This window comes from Aedes aegypti, chromosome 3 (genome assembly GCF_002204515.2).
Source record: "Aedes aegypti strain LVP_AGWG chromosome 3, AaegL5.0 Primary Assembly, whole genome shotgun sequence".
NCBI lineage: Eukaryota > Metazoa > Arthropoda > Insecta > Diptera > Culicidae > Aedes > Aedes aegypti.
The window spans coordinates 3,517,506-3,538,984 of NC_035109.1; the positions used below are offsets into that span (position 1 = coordinate 3,517,506).

Genomic DNA, 21,479 nt, shown 5'->3' on the forward strand with positions numbered 1-21,479 from the left:
CTGAAAGGATTCTCAACAGAATCCTGAAAAATTTCTCAACAGAATCCTAAAAAAATTCTCAACAGAATCCTGAAAGGATTCTCAACATAATTATGGAAGGAATCTCCACCGAATTATGGAAAGATTCTCAACAGAATCCTGAAAAGATTCTCAACATAATTATGGAAGAATTCTCAACAGAATTATGGAAGGATTCTCAACAGAATTATGAAAGCATTCTCAACAGAATCCTAAAGGAATTCTCAACAGAATCCTAAAAGAATTCTCAACATAATCCTGAAAGGATTCTCAACAGAATTATGGAAGGGATCTCAACAGAATCCTGAAAGGATCCTCAACAGAATCCTGAAAAAATTCTCAACAGAATCCTGAAAAAAATCTCAACAGAATTCTGAAAGGATTCTCAACAGAATCCTCAAAGGATTCTCAACAGAATTATGGAAGGATTCTCAACAGGATTATGGAAGGATTCTCAACAGAATTATGAAAGGATTCTCAACAGAATCCTACAAGGAATTCTCAACAGAATCCTGAAAGGATTCTCAACAGAATCCTGAAAGGATTCTCAACAGAATACTGACAAAAAACAGTAGAATCCTGAAAGGATGCTCACCAGAATCTTGAAAGGATTCTCAGCAGAATCTTGAAAGGATCTTTAGCAGAATCCTTAAAGGATTTTCAGTAGAATCCTGAGAGGATTCTCAGTAGAATTCTAAATGAATTCTCAGTAGAATCCTTAAAAGATTCTGAGTAGAATTCTGAAAGGATTCTCAGCAGAATCCTAGAAGGATTCTCAGTAGAATCCTAGAAGGATTCTCAGTAGAATCTTAAAAAGATTCTCAGTAGAATCCTTATAAGGATTTCCAGTAGAATTTTGAAAGGATTCTCTGAACCAGAATCTTGAAAGGATTCTGAGCTGAATCTTGAAAGGATCCTCAGCAGAATCCTGAAATGATTCACAGTAGAATCCTGAATGGATTCTCAGTAGAATCCAAAAAGGATTCTCAGTGAGATCCTGAAAAGATTCTTAGTAGATTTTCAGTAAAATCTTGAAAGGATTCTCAATAGAATCTTGAAATGATTCTTAGTAAATTCCTGAAATGATTCTAAGTAGAATTCTGAAAGGATTCTATATAGAGTCTTGAAAGGGATCTCAACCAACCCCTGGAGACTGTTTTCAGAATTTTGGAAATTATTATTAGCAGAATCGTAGAGAGAATTCTCTGCAGAATCGTGGAGAGAATACTGAAGAGATTGTGACAATTATTAGAATTATTAGAGATTGTAAGAATTATTAGATATAAAAGCCACCTTCAAGCACGGAGTCTAAGCGAGACAACAAGTTGCGCCTACCTAATCACTCATGTTTCAATCATCGACTCAGTTACTGATTCAATTACTCACTTATGCAGTCACAGGTACTCACTCACTCGTTCATCAAGTCATGTATTCACTCGCTCATTCACTTATTTTCATTCATTCATCACACCCGCACTACATGGGGAGTGGAATCGTTTGATCGATGAGTTTCTTCGCATTAAACGCAATTTTATGAGTTCATATGTACATTTTGTTTCGTCCCGTATACTCGTACAGAGTAAGTCGAATGAATCCGTAGCAGCTGTCAAATATTTTTTGTTATCATCATAAATCATAAGAGTACAGATAAGATAGCACGAAAATCTGCACATTCGCATTGCATGCTATTTTTCATCATATAAAATATGCACGTATATCGCCTCCACGTTTGTACGTATAACGACTTTTCTCATTTTGGAGAGGGGTTGATAAACTCTCAAAAATGTCTTACGTAATTACTGGACAGTGGTGATGGTGATGTCAATAAATGGGATAATAGAATAATGGAAATCAGTGGTGAGCTCGTTTCATACTTTTTTTATGAGGCGTATTATTCAAAAAATATCAAATCAGCCACTTCTCGTTTTGGAGAAAACCAGTCGAGAAGTGATCAACGCATCATCCGAGGCTAGGTATGGGTTTCATACTATATTGGATATTTATAAGAATAGGACCGTATTGTTACATAGTGCAATATGTTCGATGAACATAAAGTGGCTTCGAACAAGTAATAATTTATGTATAAGTTTCCTAAAAGGATTTTCGTTGTTAATTGTGTACTTCGCATTTATTAAACGAATCGAATTTATGTTACTTTGTTAGTATAGAATATCTCCAAAGATTGTTTCAGCTTGAAGGAACCCAAATCCCAACTTCCCAACGTAACGACATTTTTTACAGTCGAAGTATTTTTTGCTACGTAATCTAGAATTCGACTAAACCCCATAAAAACTCCAAAATCCTGCCCACGCCCCTGTCGCGATCCAAGATCTGTCCGTATTGTTGTGCGATAGTCGTGGTCGTCTCAGAGGCTCTTCGTTTCGTGTAATCCCCTGATCGTGTCGCCGCGCACTTTTCCTGGCTGCCGATTGGATGGACGGAAGGGTGGTTGGCGACCGGTTGGTGCTTCAGTCGTCAGTACGTGTGACAAATGGCAATTTTCCGTTCGTGTGGAGAATTTTCACATCACACTCTTTTATTCACGAAGATCTCGGCCTGGTTCTGTCCCTTTTGTTGGTTAGCTGACTGGCTGGCCCCGACCAACTACCGACCGACCGACGCGAGGAGACTATGCGTTATTTTTATTTCTCCTCAAATCCAATCTGTCGTCGTCAGCTCAGTCTTCGGATGCTGATGGATTGGCGACTGCGGAGAAAAATCACTTCGATCAAATCCAAATCCATCGTCGGCAGTAGTGACAGGACAGTGGCTGTGAGCAAGTGAGAGGGGTTAGGCTGCAATCTCCGAACGATCACCGCCTAATGATGATGGGTGTGTAACAAGTGGTTTGACCGATTTTATTGCTTTTCTTCGTGCTCCTTTTGGACCGTGCTGTGCTATTCCCCAGAAGAACTCCGAAGAAGAAGAAGAAACGGAATGCATGACGAATGTGTATCGACTGCAGTGAGATTCGACATATTCATGTGAAAGGAATGGTGAAGGAAGAGTAACGCGAAATCGCAGTGTGAAAGTGGGTGGAAGCAGACTGGCACAGGACATACTTATGCCTCTGAGAGTGTGTTTTCTCGACCGCAGTAGTCTAGATCAAGGACTAAGGATCATGATCGGCGCAAAATAATCAAACCGTGATTGTGTTTCTTATTTTTTTCGTTCGTCTGGCTTCTCACGCACTCCGATCGACGTGTCTATTTCAGCAGTCTGACCTGAAAGCGATCACAGTAATTCAAGCAGCATGGACACGCAATCACACGGCGGTGGAACGGTGAACGGAGGTGGCGGCAGCAGTCCTCAGCAGTTTTGCCTTCGATGGCATAATCATCAGGTGAGTTGAAGATATTAATTTATTCAATAATGGAGTATCTTCTATAAATTTGACCATGCATTATTTGTTATGATTATCATTTCCTGTTTTATTAATTTTTTCATTATCTTTCCAAAACATACTATTTTGGAAAAATCTCATACCTTTTTCGTAACCAGTTTTAGTTTTATAACGACAAATGATAAGTAGAAAACATCGATCAATTTACTGAAGCAACATTTTTGATTGTGCGCCTCCATAATTCCACGACTAACCTATGGAGACGCATGGTTACTCATTTCCATACTTCATTTGGAAGTTTGAACGTTGCGGTAAAGAACTTCGGGGCTTGGTGGTACACTGGCTTATTACTAAAACGATAATTTTCTCTTTAGGTTTAACAATATGTTCCCTTATAGTTTTGAATACAATGATCGGAATATGATGATAATTGCTTTATTTTTTCACGTATTTTCATCGACTTTTGTATAAACAACCAAATTTCAGAGGATTTTAATAGGATTTCGTGTTATTAATAATAATGAATAATGTAAATTAATAACATATTTGTTTAATGTACTGTAAATCGTACAATTATTCAAATATGTAAGTTGTTGTGGCATTTGAACGAAAAAAGAATTTAGTTTCACATATGAAATCCAGTTTGGTTGAAATCTATATTTATTGGGACAAGTATGGCACCTTTTTGGTTAACAAAAATTGTTGGAGTAAAATTTAGGAAATTGTAAAATTAAATTGGTAATTTGGTTTCTGAAGTGTGGAAGGGGAATAGCTGACAGTTTTACTCCCAAATTGATTTTTTTTTCTCCAAATATTGTATATGGAATTGACTGGAAGACAGTTACGCATGTGATAAACCTTGTTATAAAGCATCCCCCCATGACGATAAACTTAAAAATATGTTTGAAATCGTTCATTAGTCTCTGCTTTGTAAGTAACATAAATTAAAACTACATGCGATGTTTATTCGGTGGCCATCTTGCCTTATAGTGCTAAAAAATATGCAATGATATTTAAGAAGCTTAAAAAAACAATACTTTTTGAAATTATTTTTTTTGTAAATGGCACATGAAAAAATGCCTATGGAAAAATGGGAACTAACAATATGAGGGTAAATTGGTGGGTTTGATAGGCTTTGAACAAAGTTAGAGAACAATTTGCTTAAGGTGATACTTGTTCTACTAATGCAGCTTTCCGGGGAAGCTATTGTGGTCTAAGATTTTCCATACTATGCGAGGTAAACACCATCAAATGCCACCTTGAAACCAATGAAAAGATGATTCATTGGGACCTGGTATCGTTTTTATCAGTATTTGACGATTAAACTCTACCATCATCTTTTGGCCCATCGGACAAACATATCACAGATCTTACACTGTTCCAAAAGTTCTGCCTACAATATCCATATCATCCGCGAAAAAAAAAACATAGTGACTGTTCCATCACCCTGTGGAACTCCCCAGCGGGATTCGAACGAACTGGATGATTGTTCGCCTGAAATCTCACGCTATTCCATCGTCCACACCGTCCATAGTTGCTCTTTTCAGACTTGTGAGCTTTCCGAGAAAGCTGTACTCGTCCATAATTTCTCATAGCTCTTTACGGTCGATGCTATCATAAGCCGTTTTATAATCGATGAACAGGTGATGCGTTGGGCTTTGATATTCACTGCATTTCTGAATAATTTGCGAAATAGTAAAAGTTTGATCCTCCAAAACCTTGCTTGGGGTGGAATATATCCAGCTTTTTACGCTAGCTGTAAAACAACGAGGGGTGATTTGATTTTGTCAATTCTCGCCTACCAATTTTATAGCTCGATCTTAGTAGGCAGAAATTTTATGTTATTGATTGAGCTGTCAATAATTTTCACTACAATTCGTTTTGGTTGGAATTCTATTTTCTTAAAAGTATTTATCAATTGATAATATTATTCAGTTTCAGACCGCATTTCTCTGAAAATCATTGTGACAATACAAGCATTGCCTAAATCACTGCGGTGCAAAGTCGTGAACCCAGAGTGTTTTTTTTTTGTATTTCAGATTGCTGCTTATGCGGAGCTTATGGACCTATGCATGGGTTCATTATTTGACGTTTTAGCGGTGTCGTGTTATTTATGTGACCATGGAAACCAGTGAATTCGGCACCGCTCAAACGTCAAATAGTGAACTCGTGCATCGGTCCATTGGTAAAAGAAGCAGTAAAAATACATAACAATAAAACCAAACATATTTGGGAGGGGAAGGTCTGGGATACTAAAAAAATGGGCTACGTCACTGCATGAATTTCCTTTCAGTCGGCTTCAACATTAACGCCGATGATAGCTTTTAAGATAAAATAGAGAAAATTTTGTGAATTGTCTACATCTTACTGACAGTACAATCGATGCCATATGCCAATGTGATGTAGTGTTCTGACTAATGCTTTATTTGAGTTTATCCATGGCAAGACGAAAATCAGCCCACTTATTCGATTGAGTAACAAAAAGGCATAATGGTACAGACAGCTTCTGTCCACGAAATGTCTTCCGGAAAACACAATTATTTAGAGAAATCCAACCAATCCAGAGACCGCACAGACTACGTCTTCAGAAATTTCTTAGGAAAACAGAATGAAATATTTGAAATAACCGCGAAATCTCTTTACAAATCATAATATGACTTAAAATCAGTCTTAAATGAAAGCCTTGTAGAAACAGTTTGCAACACAGTACAAAGCCACAAACATAACTTCTTCAGAAAAAAATTATAACCAATTCCATAAACTTCCTGTTGATCAGCTGCTGCCCATCAACTTAAAAAAGAAAAAAGGATAAGATTGAAAAGACTTGTACAAAAAATCTATATTCTAAACACAAGAACGCAGGTTTAACATTTCGTTGTCCACTTGACTGGTGTCCTTCACCATTAAGCTTGCTTTGATCAAGCCATAAAGTTTATAGTGTATGCATGCAATGCCAAAGCGGAGGTGATTCAAAATTTATGACTGGTTAACGTAAAAAGCTGGTGTTGCGTTTCCCAGCGAAACGAGAGTGTTGATTCCGAGATGAATTATTCCGAGAACCTTTATCATGAAGATATTTTAATATCCTAAAATTCATTGGGTGATGTAATGATGAGCTAAACTAACTTCATAGACTTACGTTTACTCACTCCTAGCTCGCTTTTACGTGGGATCTCGTTCCTGAAGTCTAGTTCCCCAGTCTTTTCTTATGCTGTGACGTCTTAAGTAAGGGTTTTTAATTGAGAAGCTATGTTTAAGCATAAAAATCTGTCCTTGAAAAAACCGAATTTAGTACTATACCATTTAATTCCACTAGAGTTTGTATCCTTTGACAGATACGCGTATTTCGACCTCAACTGTAAGGTCGTCTTCAGTGTCGTGTACTAGAAGTCGAGTCTATAACTTCAATTTACTGCATGTACATAAACTTCAATTCAACAGCAATGACTTTCAATTTATATCTCCTATCAATTGTATCGTTGTCATCTCGGCCGTTCTGCCTTCGTAAGAGGCACGGTTCGTAGATAGTGTAAGGTGGGGCAAAAGTTCGACCTTAGTGGTATAACCAATGTTTCCAGGAGAACAATAGCAGTTAAAACAAAACAAATAACATACAGTGAACCTTCAACATATTGGCTATAATTTTTCTGAACAAACTTGTGTCAAAATATTTACACATTTTTAGTTATAACAGTTTCAAAACTGATTGTCTTAAACGAACTTTTGCCCCACCGGTGGGGCAAGAGTTCGAATCTAGTGTGGGGCAAAAGTTCGCTGGCTAAAACACAAGATATTGATACTTTTATGACAGGCATACTTCATATCAGCCAAAAACTTAAGTTTGCCGAAAAATACACACTAAATTTTCATCAAAAAATTACCCAAAACAGGGTTAATCATAACATACTCAAAAATAGCAGTTTTTCACAAAATTAAGTGGAAATGTAAAATTTTTGTGACATTTTTCGCACGATCAGGCAACTTTTGCTAAATTTGAAGATAGTATGTGGATTTTAGGCAATTTTTAAGTGAACTTTTGCCCCGCTGATTCGAACTTTTGCCCCACTACGGGCTAAAAATTGATTCCAAGCATTTATGCAGAAACTTATACACCTCAAAGCGTCCTTATGATAGGCCTAGAAACGCCCTTACAAAAAATATTGAAAAAGATTTTATCTTCATTTGGTTCCATGCAACGAAAGTTTGACCGAAAATTACAATTTTCGCGTCGAAAAACAACAAATAGCCATAAATTTTTCAAATCTCAATCAATTTTTATGATATATGGAGTGAAGGTCTCTTACTTGAATAGAATTCGAGCCACCATGACATTTATTCGAGCCACCATGACATTTATTTATAAGTTTTGGTTTTGAATTGAACTGGAAATCCTCAAAAGAAACTCTTGCCCCACTCGAACTTTTGCCCCACTTTACTTTGATAGAAGAGCGATACAGCACCGAGGGGTCGCAACAGCTGGATAGACACAAAATCGAAAATTCCAATCCATTAAGTTTTACAGATATAGCAACATATTCAACAGATAAATCCAATGGAAAGTTTAAAATTTTAAATTCAATGTTCTGATGGTATCCATCATTAAACCACCACATGCTATTTTACGATCCTTTCGAATAATACTAAAAGATGGATAACACCATCGTTACCGGCCGGCTTGTCGGTCTTGAGCTGGTTGATGGCAACCCTAACCTACCTCAATGCGGGAATTGGTTGGCAAACTTTGTCCAACGTAGTGACGTAGTGTTCGTCATAGTACTTCTTCAACCTTTCAAACAATTCGCGTCCGTCCGTCACGATACGATGGTAGATAACACTGCGGTGTTCCATCATACGCAATTTTTCCTTTCCTTAACAATTCGCCGCGTTTTTGGAAGCTTTACAACAGCCGCGCGATGTATCATATCCAGTGGATCAGTCAATAGCGCAATCGTTGATTGCTCAATATTTGTATAGCAAAATATGCCCAATGAACTCATAAAGTTAATTTGAATGAATCCTTGAGATCAACGGGTATTCTCGGCAACAGCATCCTGGAATATAGAAGTACGTGTGTAATGAGGGACATTTTAATAAGATGTTGATATAACACATAACTATAGCAATGGTTGTTGACCAAAATTGTGTTGGGGCAGGTCTGGGCTCACCTTTATCTGTATCTCACACGACGAAACAATCACGCTTTCCGTGGTATCAAATCCACAGTAGTCCCGCTCCGGGTTGGGTTTAATTTGCGCGAAAGGCCGATTCTGCCCCACCAGAGCAAATGTGATACAACGCACTACACAAATACGGCTTTTTGTCACTGTTGGGGATTGACCGCTTCACGATCTTAAGTTAAACACAAATAAATGATCTCGTCTCGGAGTATAACATAAACACTCGCGACATTGGCACTCTATGAATTACATATCTACTTACTAGCCGAAACTAGGTAATGTGATCTAGTAGGCGATGATAATGTTGTATTTAGATTAGGTCGTATGAATAAACTGAGCAAAAGCTTTTACTTTACTCAAATCCACCTGTCAAATCATTTTCTTGAGCATTTACTCAGATTGGTATGATAAAACTGAGCACCTGAGCATTTACTTTTCGAACATCCAAATCCGTATGAATAAAGCGGTTAAAGCTGAGTAAATGCTCAGAAAATCCTGAGTCACCTACTGACCATGCTCAGTGGAATACAACCGAGCGCGAAAGTTAGTTCTTGGTTACCGTAGTAAGGATTTCTTCCTCATTTGGATTGTGGAGATTTATTTCCAGATTCTGCAGCTTAAGAATATGTGGACGAATGTGCAAGTAAATCAGATTCTTGTTTATATGACCGGAAATATCGATTTTTTGGACTTACATTCATGCCGTTAGATCGATGAAAAAATCTAAGGATTCCTCTAAAAAACAACAAGGATTTCCCTGAAAAATCTACTTTAGATTGTTAAAGACATTTTCAAGTGTTATAATTTATCATGAACTTTTATGAGATTTCATCCAGATATTCTTAAGATTTTTCTCTTTTTTCAAATGTATTGCCTCAATACCATAACTAATTATCTTATAAAGTGTTCTAGAAATTCTTGCAAGGATTCCTCCTTGACTTTGCCCTGGATTTTTCTATGATTTGTTTCAGCGTTTTTAAAGTATTCATTTAAGAATTCAACTTAATACAACCCCATAGGATTCTCCAAATAATTTTTAAGAAAAATCTTCAGTCAATTTGCCCATTATTAACACAACAGGAATACATGCCAACGGTTTTTTTTTTCAAAATATATGTATTTTTCTGTACTTTTTAACGATAATTATTTACGATATGTTTTAGGTCATATTTTAGTATAATGATATTAGATTTGTCAAGATTCGCTTAACCGAGGAATTTATATAAAGATTCTTGATAAAATGTAATTCCTTTGGAAATGTTTGCTAGCCTTCTTTCTGGAATTGTCCAAAAACATAATTAATCATTTCCTACCATTTTTTTTAGAGATTCTCAGAGTTAATTCCTGGTGATATATTTTTGCCTGAAGTTTTTAGTGGCAATCAGGATTCTGTCAAAAATGAATTGAAAATTGGAATAGCTGAAAGAACAAATCGATAAATTACTCGAAATTTATTCAGTGATTAATTCATAAGTTTTCATACGGTTTTATAGAAGAATATAGCTTAAGAAGATTCCACCTGCAAGAATTTGGCTACAATATTTTATGAAAACTTAAAATTATTCATTTAACCAATTTTTGACTTACCTTTTAGTATATTTTTATGATATCCTTTTGGAATTATTCCACAGTTTTTCAAATATTTTTTGTTCAAAATTCCGGAATACTCCTTTGGAAGTTTCTCCACACTTCATTCAAGAATTCGGATAAACTCCTCCGAGAATAAATCCACTGTATTGAGTGGATACGAGTAACTGACACTGAAGAAGACTGCAAGTGGTAGTCGAAATACGCGTATCTGTCAAAGATAAGCATTTAGGAGCGGAATTAAAAGGTACACGGTACTCCATCTACTTTTAAGTTTCTCTATTTGAGATTCTGCTCAGAGGATTCGAACATTCATTAAAGAGCTATTATGACTTATTATTGCCAAAAATAAACATTCGATTCCACTTTTAATAACATTTTTACTAAAACCTTAAAGGAATTTCCACCGCACGCTTTGAACAAATTTTGGTGACATCTTTCGAAGAATTATATCTCTTTCCTTGGAAAAAGTATGGAAACGTCAATGCAAAAATTTCTTCAGGAATTCAGGGAGCAATCACCGCATTAATTTGAAAGAAATCGCCAAAAAGTGTTTGATAAAATATTAAAGGTATGATTAGTGAAATTCTAAACGATATTTTCGTAGGAATCACTTGAAGGTTCTTGAACGATCATCCAAAGAGTTCTTGAATGAATTTGTTTTAAGATAACGAGTAGTGGAGCAGGCAATACTCCTGAAGGAAACCTGAGAATATTCATAAGGGACTAGAGCAACATCTGTGATGAATTCTGGGCGAAACCAATGGATGCTGTCTGATGAGATTTTTGGCAAATGCCTATATTTTTGGTGAACTTCAAGAATTCTCATTGAAGTTACTCTTTTCACAATTGTTTCATCAATATAGCTACTTGAAAAAAAATTCAGAAAATTAAAAAACCCGATTATGTTTGGAAGTATGATTTATTCAGTATTATGCAGTCTATTATGGGCCCATAGCTTCATCCCATGGACCCTCCTTCACTAGTAGCCAATCCGGTCACCTGATGTGGGTGGCTTCTTGAATATTGATACCCACGGAAGTTGACGCCAAAATTATTGTAGGTATTTGTTTCACATTTTGATGGTGCTGCATATATGTTGCCTGTCGCCAAAGCAATCCGCCTCGCAGGGTCACTTGATGAGCTTTTGACCTTCCTGGGCATATTTTGGTTCTTTAACTGACCCCATCGATAAGGGCTGTTTGGGAGGGAAAGAAATAATTAAACTACGAAATACTAAAGCGTAAAACACTTACCGTTGCGTACGGACCGGTTACATCCATCGGTGACTTATGCGGCGCAAGGTAGGATTGAGCCGATCGATAATCAGACGGATCGGTTACCACACTCTGCAGCAACATCATCGATTGAGATACCAACGGGCGACACAGGATACCTTCAATTTCTTCCCGGTTGAGTTTTCTCAGGGTTTTGTATGCTTCAGCAGCCGGTAACAAACGACCAAATACGTTTAAAATCCGCGAAGGTACATACTGTTTTCACCGATGGAATTATTCTTCCTCGCTATCCAAAACAAAAACAACATTTTTGACAGAGTAAATGCTAAGTTCGAAATTCGAACTTACTCTGAGCAAAGTATTGTTTTATTCATACGGTTTTGAGTAAATGCTCAGAGACTTTACTTTGCTCAAATCGGGTTGAGCATGAGCAAGTACTCGGTTTTATTCATACGACCTATTATCTCACTTTTTGCGCAACCGTCAACCAGAGAACACGTAATTCAGAAACATTAACAAACAGTCACACTAAAATTATCTGTATTAAAACTGATCGGGTCGATGGCTAACAGTGTAATTGGGGTGGGAACTTCATTTGTTGACTAAAGCTGTAAATAAATAAATAAATAAATAAATGGTGTGCCTAGAGAATCACTCTTTTGGGAAATTCCCTTTTTTGAACGGCTCATAGTATGTACCGTAAAATGGTGTGACATCAATCAGTGAGGCTCTTATCGGTGTAAACCCTGCAATAAAGAAGAAATAGACTTTTTGTTTTTCGAATATAAATATTTGTTTATTTATTTATCACCGTTTTGACTGTAGTCCGGGATAACATTGATCAGTTTCTGGGAAATTTCTTAAAAATTTCATTTCAAAACGCAAATGTTGCATGTTTTATATTTTTAAAACATGTACTGGTACCTATCACTCATTAGCTTAGCTTAGCTTAGACTGACTACACATATCAATGGTTGCTATTCCGTGATTGACCGAAGTCAGTGAAAATGCACAAAGAATCAACTAGAAGTTCGGCTGGGATTGGCCATAATCTTCTTCAGTGTGCATAATTCAGTGCCTCTATTTATAGAGGGTCAATAACGGCGCCGGCCACGTCCTTGCAGTCTGGTGGGATTGGGGGAAGGAATGTTAGTGTGTAACCTTTGCTATTTGGAGACCGTGTTTGCCTCTGCATCTCCACAAAGGTTACTGGGAAGGATGTTTGTTAATGGGGAGGATCGTTGGGTCAAAGGATTCACTTTGATAAGTGATTAGACCATGATAAATAGTTTTTTGTAAAATATAAATATGCTTTTATGAAAATATAATATTTTCATTTGATATGAACAATTTCTATGTAAAGGAAAATTATGCCGACACTTGAGGTGACGAACCATTCAAAGTTTGTTGAACAAATATCTAAATGTAACATTCCTACAGCTGTCAGGACGAAAGCATGTGTTATTATATTTTACTTATTTGAAAAGAAACAAAAACTCGATTGGCTGGAACATCATAGAACACTCTTATTCTTATGCCGACACTTACAGTGGCGAACCATCCAAAGTTTGTTGAATAAAGTGAACCTTTCGCAAGTCTACACTTGTAGTGTCGAACCATTCAAAGTTTTTTTTTATAATTACAAAAATAAAGATAAAAAGAAAGGGGTGTTTTGAAAACAAAAAAATGTTGAACATAAATAATTCATGAATTAGAGTTTATGTCGACACTCACAGTGACGAACCATTCATAGTTTGTTGAAAAATCATATTTACGTCCTACCGTTGTATCGATTAAATGTGCAGTCATACATATTTTATAGATTGGAAATAGTAGCATGGAACGAGCTCACCAATTGATCCGTCATCCTTGACTGAGCAGCAACAATCCACATTCAGCTTAACTCGTTTGCTCTGCTATATAAAAGCACTCAAAGAAAATAGGCGCACGACCCGAGAGGGAAAACAACTGACGACTGCTCGGGCTTTCTTGACGCACTGCCAAGGAGCAATCGTCAAGGTCGAAGATCAAACAGAACTAACCGATCGCGGAACTTTTTCACTTCATTCGACCGACGCGTGACATGTTTGATCCTGCCCTCGTCACTCGCTCCCGCAGAAGCAAGCGTCAAGGTCGAAAGATCAAACAGAACTCTGTACTGGCACCTATCACTCATGACTATAAACTGTATTGGGATTTCTGATTATGATTCTATTATGATTCTGATTTAAGCATGTTTAAAATAATGTTTTAAGCGAGTTTTTGATTAAGTTGAAATGAAGTAAATGAGTAACAAGTAAACAACGTTCGGTGATATTGAAAATGACGTAACTTTCTTGAACAACGGCCCCAGAAACCTATATGAATGCCAAACTCTTACAAGTCATTTGAGTGATTTTTAAATTAAAATTCCTTCAACTGTGGAATACGCCTAAAGGTAGGCAATTCACTAAAAAAATTGCATTTGTTATTATGTTTTTATTATATTTCTAAATTGAACATATTTATGAAAGTTTGGACATCATGGAATCTTTCTCGGCGATGCCATTTTTAGTAACAACTGCATTTTCCTTGCTCATATTGTTTGCAGAACTCATATAAAGTAGAATCCTTGATAGTGTCATCCGTAATCATAGAAATCATTGCATTGTTTCAAAAAGTTGAAAAATTTAGAATAATTTGTCAATTATTGCGGTATTGATAAAATTCTCAAGCCGAACCAAATTAATGCTTTCAAAATTATACGATTTTGATCGTAGGAAGAACCAGATTCTTTTACCGATGGTAATGATTTGAATCAACCTCCGAGAGTTTTTCGCGCAACGCACATTACCAAAAATATTAGCGAAGAAGTTCATGTCCTAGACTTCATTTTTAAATCTGATCAAAAGCCATAAAGAAAACATTAGTTCTAAGAACATTCTTAAGATACCTAGTTATTCATATCCAATGCATTGCAATGCCACTATGGGACTGGGACGCAATCTGGCAGGACAAAATTAATAACTCAGTAACGAAGCATTTCCGGTATTTGGTGTCTTCGGCAAAGTTTTTTGTTACTACGAGGATCATCTACTGACATAAACGGATAGTTCGTAAATCGTCCGCATAGATGGCGCCACAATCTAACTTTTTACTGTGACGTTCTAGAGACTTGGCATGTTCTGCAAAGTTGTTCATTTTGATAAAATAAACAACTCTCTCGAAGACGTCAAAATTCCACAGCCTACTGTTTTCGAGTTATTGGCGAAACTAGAAAAAAAATATTGAAAAAATGATTTTTTTAACCGAATTTGACATTTTTCCTAAGAACCATGTCATATAATATTTTTTGCTGATAAATATATAACAAACGCAAGCTCTGGTGGAAAAATTTCAATAGAGTAAAGTGGGGCAAAAGTTCGAGTGGGGCAAAAGTTTCTTTTTAAGATTTCTAGCTCAATCCAAAACAAAACTTATAAATGTCATTGTGGTTCGAAGTCTATTCAAGTAAGAGACTTTCACTCCAAATATCATGAAAATTGATTGTGATTTGGAAAAGTTATGGCTATTTGTTGTTTTTCGACGTGAATATTGTAATTTTCGGTCAAACTTTCGTTGCATGGAATAAAATGAAAATAAAATCTTTTTCAATATATTATGTGAGGGCGTTTCTAGGTCTATCATAAGGATGCATTGAGGTGTATTAGTTATTGCATAAATGCTTGGAAACAATTTTTGGCTCATAGTGGGGCAAAAGTTCGACCATGTATAAACTCACGGAAAAAAATGCAAATTTCCTAAAACCCACATATTATCTTCAAATTTAGCAAATTTTGCCTGATCGTACGAAAAATGTCACCAAAATTTTACATTTCCACTCAGTTTTGCGAAAAACTGCTATTTTTGAGTAGAGTAAGGTGGGGCAAAAGTTCGACCTTAGTGGTATAATCAATGTTTCCAGGAAAACAATAGCAGTTCAAACAAAACAAATACCATACAGTGAACCTTCAACATATTGGCTAGAATTTTGCTGAACAAACTTGTGTCAAAATATTTACCCATTTTTAGTTATAACAGTTTCAAAATTAATTGTCTTATTCGAACTTTTGCCCCACCTGTGGGGCAAAAGTTCGAATCTAGTGTGGGGCAAAAGTTCGCTGGCTAAAACACAAAACATCGATCCTTTTATGATAGGCATACTTTACACCAGCCGTAAACTTAAGTTTGACGAAAAATACACACTAAATGTTCATCAAAAAATTGCCCAAAACCGGGTTAATTGTAATATACTCAAAAATAGCAGTTTTTCACAAAACTATGTGGAAATGTAAAATTTTGGTGACAATTTTCACACGATCAGACAAATTTAACTAAATTTGAAAATAATATGTGGATTTTAGGCAATTTGTAAATTTTTCCGCGATTTTATACATGGGTCGAGCTTTTGCCCCGCTGATTCGAACTTTTGCCCCACTATGGGCCAAAAATTGTTTTCAAGCATTTATGCAAAAACTAATACACTTCAAAGCAACCTTATGATAGGCCTAGAAACGCCCTTACATAAAATATTGAAAAATATTTTATCTTCAATTGGTTCCATGCAACGAAAGTTTGAACAAAAATTAAAATATTCACGTCGAAAAACAACAAATAGCCATAACTTTTCCAAATCTCAATCGATTTTTATGATATTTGGATTGAAAGTCTCTTACTTGAATAGCATTCGACCCACCATGACATTTATAAGATTTGTTTTGAATTGAACTGGAAATCTTAAAAAGAAACTCTTACCCCACTCGAACTTTTGCCCCACCTTACTCTAATACGACGCATAAAAATTAAGAAATTATGAAAAAACCTGAAAAATAGAGCATTTTTTTAACCTTAATATCTCCAAAAGCGCAAAAAATCGCAAGCTCAAATTTTCAGGCAACATTGAGCAATACTTGATGAAACGGATGTCAAAATTCCAGAGAGGTATATTTTGGTGTTTTTGAGATCTATCATTTTTTTTACAATGATTATATTGTATTGTAGAATTGTTTTAAAGCGGAAAGAGCGTTGATTCTTGGATGTTTCGAAACAGAGGATACAGATCAAAGGTATCAATTTGGAGATTCCTTCGATTTTGAGAACTGTTAGGTTGTTTAACCTTAAATATGTGTTTAATCACCGGATTTGCTTAAATTTTGAGCTTCCGGATAAATGTGAAAACGAATTCGAGATGAAATCCAAAGCCAGCTTGTACTGTGAGCAGATATAATAATTTCATGAAATAATAAAATATATTTTTCCGATAATTTAAACATACACTTAAATATTTGCCATGGCAATATTAATCGCGTAATGGAAAGGAAAACGTAAAAAAAATAAAAAATCTCAAAAACACCAAAATATACCTCTCTGGAATTTTGATATCCGTTTCATCAAGTATTGCTCTATGTTGCCTGAAAATTTGAGCTTGCGATTTTTTGCGCTTTTGGAGATATTGAGGTTTAAAAATTGCTCTGTTTTTCAAGTTTTGTCATAATTTATTAATTTTTATGCGTCGTATTATTATTTTTTTTTTCACCAGAGCTTGCGTTCGTTGTATATTTATCAGCAAAAAATATTATATGACATGGTTCTTAGGAAAAATGTCAAATTCGGTGAAAAAATCGTTTTTTCACTAATTTTCTCTAGTATCGCCAATAACTCGAAAACAGTAGGCTGTGGAATTTTGACATCTTTGAGAGAGTTGTTTATTTGATCAAAATGAACAACTTTGCCGAACATGCCAAGTCTCTAGAACGTCAAAGTAAAAAGTTAGATTGTGGCGCCACCTATGCAGACGATTTACGAACTATCCGTTTATGTATGTAGATGGTCCTCGTTGTTACAAAAAACTTTGCCGAAGACACCAAATACCGGAAACGCTTCGTTACCGAGTTATTAATTTTGTCCCGCCAGATTGCGTCTCTGGCCCATAGTACAATGGTTGTAAGAGAAAAAAAAACAGTAATGAAAGATTCATATCTCTAACCAAATTTTTCCATTTCCAATTCCAGGCGAGTCTGCTGAGTTCCCTTCCGCTGCTTCTGGATCAGTCCCACTTGACTGATGTGACCCTGATAGCGGAAGGACGCAACATCAAAGCGCACCGAGTGGTACTCAGCGCCTGCAGCACATTCTTTTCGGAGCTATTCCGAACACTGGATGGGCCACTGTATCCGGTGGTTGTCCTACCAGGCGCTTCCTTCCACGCGGTTGTGGCACTGCTCACCTTCATGTACTCCGGAGAGGTCAACGTATATGAGGAACAAATCTCTACCCTGCTCTCGCTGGCCGAGACACTGGGTATCAAAGGATTGGCGGACTTCAGTGGAGTAAGTATATAGCTTTCAAATCGATAATAGGATTGTTGAAAATTACAATGTTAAAAAATGTAAGAAAAAAAAATTTTTTTGTCCTTTCATGTTCTATAGCACCCGAGTAGTAAAAACAACTAACTTTGAACTGATTGATTGTTAGTTGCTTTACAAAATATATCATTCAATATGTTTTTTAAGCGTGTGAGGTAGTTTACTTTTTCAGCAGTTTTTCGATTATATTCTGAATCAAATAAACATATACTCGTACTCATTTTTGGTAATTAAATCAACTTCTTAGTTTACTTTAGTCTCGGGTTGTAAGGCATGGCTAATTATGGTTGTGTTTTCTTAGGACCTCCACTATTGGTACCCTACCTAAATGAAACAAATAATGAGATGAATTTATTGATTTCGTATTTATTTCACGTGCTCTCATTCTCAGAATTCGCAAAAATCCAGCACCCCAACGACTGAGGCTTCTTCGCGGGAGTCAGAAATTCCATCGCCCTACCAGGGCATCAAAATGGAATCCCCAGGTGATTCCTACTTTCCACGACCCTTCAATTTCCATTCGCCACTTTTCCCGCAAGCACTCAACTTGGCGACACACAACAACGCCAACAACAGCAGCAACAATAATGGAAATAATACCAACAGCAACAACGGCTCGAGTAAATCGACGGACCCATTTTCACGATTTCTTCCGCAGAAGTGTGATATGATGCCAAACGAAGCGCTATGGAAGATGAATGAGGAAGGTGAAACTATAAATAGAGACAACAAAAGTGGCAGCAATAATGGTCCCAGCAAAGCCAACAGCAACTGCTTAGAAGATCGACAATCTGTCGATGCTAATAATAAGAACAACAGTACCACCAGTCACGGCACCGGCCTTAACCAGGGCCAGGGAGAGAGGCCGAGTGCGACAAAAAACGATTCGGAATCGACTGCCACTGGTGGAGATCCTAAATTTAATCTCGATGTTGCTCAGCTTCACCAAGCGCAACACGATTCCACACCATCGACACCTTCCAGCAATCCGGACGAACAGCGGTCCCTGAACACTTGTTCTGTCAAGAAATCCACCAGCCAAGACAGCAAGCGAAAGAAAATCGACAAAATCGCAGAGAATCTTCGAACACAAACTTCAGCTACGGCTGCCGCTGCCGCAGCCGCTGCCGCCGCGGCAGCATCCTTCAACAAGCATTTGCTGCAATCCCTGAAATTCCCACCGAGCTCGCAGTCACTTTCGCAGCTACATTTTTTCAGCAAACCCCCAACCGTTACACCGGTGAGCAATCAGCAACAGTCCTTTCTGGCGCACCATTTTCTCACAAACGAATCCGCTTCGAAAACGCCGGAAAATCTGATTCTACCTGATCCGGCCCACCCGTGCTCTGGGGGTGGGGCAGGGGCCCTTTTAAACCACGGTGGCGGAAGTGGCACGATGTCACCCATTTCTTCTTCAGTGTGCTCCGGTACAACTGCAACCACGATAACACCTTCCATGGCGATGGACATTGTGGGAGCTTCGTCCCTGAGCGCTGCCAACAGTATGCTGAAAGCGGCCGCCGCCGCTGGACATCACTTGGGTGGATCACCCAGTGGAACGCCGACGCAGAAACCGCCCACCAAACTGTACGCCACGTGTTTCATCTGCAACAAGCAGCTCAGCAATCAGTACAATTTGCGGGTGCACCTGGAGACGCATCAGAACGTCAGGTGAGTGCTAGTTTAGGGAAATCCAATACATAGTTTCCCAAACTGTGGGTAGCGAGCCCGTCTTTGGTGGGTCGCGAAAAAATCCCAATTCAAGCGGGTGCTAGAATAAGGGCGTAAGTCGCATGACTGATTTCTCTTCATCGATCATCTCTTCTGTGAATAAAAGTGACAAGATGCAAGCTTGTCTGCATTTTTTCACTTCAAACCGCTTGGCAGCGATGCAGTTTTGCATCCTGAGATGAAAACTGCTGACAGACTTGTATCTTGTCACCTTTATTCAATGAAGAGAGGATCGACAGTTTTATTCCTCTTTAGCTCGATAGGGCCCAGATAGCCGTAGCGGTAAACGCGCAGCTATTCAGCAAGACCAAATTGAGGGTCGTGGGTTCGAATCCCACCGGTCGAGGATCTTTTCGGGTTGGAAATTTTCTCGACTTCCCAGGGCATAGAGTATCTTCGTACCTGCCACACGATATACACATGCAAAAATGGTCATTGGCATAGTAAGCTCTCAGTTAATAACTGTGGAAGTGCTCATAAGCTGAGAAGCAGGCTCTGTCCCAGTGGGGACGTAACGCCAGAAAGAAGAAGAAGAAGCTCGATGAAAGCTTCTATTTGAAATACTAGTTTATAAAATAAAGTTATATTTGGTCTAATTTTATAAACGATAAAACTGTCCTATGTTTTTTTTTCAGGATTTAATGAGCCATAGGACACTTATTTGAGTTGAGGTGCTGGAGGTTCGACAGTTGGACACTTATTCGCACTGGAAAAGTATATCGTTCCAAGCATATAACTGTTCCTTTACATGGTTGGATTACATCTATTTTCTTCTTGTTCTTGTGCCTGGCATTACACCTCTGCTGGGATAGAGCCTGCTTCTCAGCTTAGTGTTTGGTGAGCACTTAGTTATTATTACTTGAGAGATCCTTTGCCAATCAATCATTAATCCATTTGTATATTGTGTGTAAGAACCAATCAAGCTTTTGATAGCACGGTCTATGAATGCGATCGTCATGTTTTTTTTTTGCTGGAATGAGTTATCTGCGAATCAGGCTTTGTCACAATAGGTGTGTAATGCCAGATAGAAAGACAGACAAAAGATAAAGAAAGTTGTTGTATTCTAAAAGAAAGTGGTTGTGTTCTGAGAAAAAAACAAAACAGTTATATGCTAGAATTGATTTACAGTCGACTCTCCACAACTCGATATTCTATTACTCGATATACTCTATAACTCGATGTATTTTTCGGTCCCTTCAAATTCCCATACATCGTGCTCTCCATAAGTCGATATTGCTATACTGCCGTTATACGCATAATTGTCCCATGTTACTTTTTATGCAATTTGACTTTTTGTCATCAAACAGTTTATTGTTACGTATAGTTTTAGAAAACACTTACCAAAAATTAACTTTGTTCGGAAACTCAATGAAAAGCAATCCAAGTAAATTTGTCCCATTGTTGAATTTCCACGCATAACTGTCCCACTACTGTATTTCTACGCATATCTGTCACACTATACAATTCGATGCGCTAATCTTGAACAAAATATTCAGTTGTCAGTTTTGAATTAGCTGGTGTTTGGGAAAATCGTTTTTAACATCTTCTCACGTTGGTTTTACACAACCTGTTTTATGTGTTTGTATTATCGGGATGCATTCGTTGTTCATGCGAGTCTGACGTCAAATTTGATTAAAATATTCAATATCAAAATATTATTTCCCATCCGTTTTTCAAAAAATTTAAGTTGAATTTTCAAAGTCAATCACATTTTTTTACATTTTTTTTTTTGTACCGCCGTCATTGATTAAAAATTTACCGTAATTTTGGATTCATCACGAGGAAAATAATCCCTGAAATAATCCCACTTGAAGAATCAGTAACCACTTTAATTTCGAGTCCATGGCTTGCGACAAATCAACTTCATGATTTAGCAAACCAAGTCCAAATAAAAATAGTTCGATCGTTTTTGGATGACTTGGCCATATGCTGGGTTGGGCCGAATACCGGTTCACTGGTGGAAGTGGCCATTATATTGGCGAATCTGAATTCTGGCTTTCGA

The 21,479-nt window shown here is 37.2% G+C and overlaps 1 protein-coding gene and 1 long non-coding RNA gene across 4 annotated transcripts in view; one reads left to right on the forward strand and one right to left on the reverse strand.

Moving 5' to 3' along the window:
- The window catches only part of LOC5575370 (protein abrupt), a 110,416-nt gene that overhangs the window by 72,517 nt on the left and 16,420 nt on the right, over positions 1–21,479 (forward strand). Inside the window, exons 2-4 of one of the 3 annotated variants that reach the window (XM_021850358.1) lie at positions 3,234–3,361; positions 17,393–17,710; positions 18,138–19,417. In XM_021850358.1, coding sequence (XP_021706050.1) covers positions 3,272–3,361; positions 17,393–17,710; positions 18,138–19,417 — 1,688 coding nt within the window. In that variant the 5' untranslated portion in view covers positions 3,234–3,271. Of the gene's footprint in view, positions 1–2,467; positions 3,362–17,392; positions 17,711–18,137; positions 19,418–21,479 lie in introns of those variants that run through there. The other 2 variants (XM_021850359.1, XM_021850357.1) reach the window with 2 other exon arrangements.
- On the reverse strand, positions 11,029–11,824 carry LOC110678018. Its single transcript, XR_002501388.1, has 2 exons — positions 11,382–11,824; positions 11,029–11,323 (listed from the first exon to the last, which is right to left on the reverse strand). It is a non-coding gene; the product is annotated as an uncharacterized LOC110678018 (long non-coding RNA).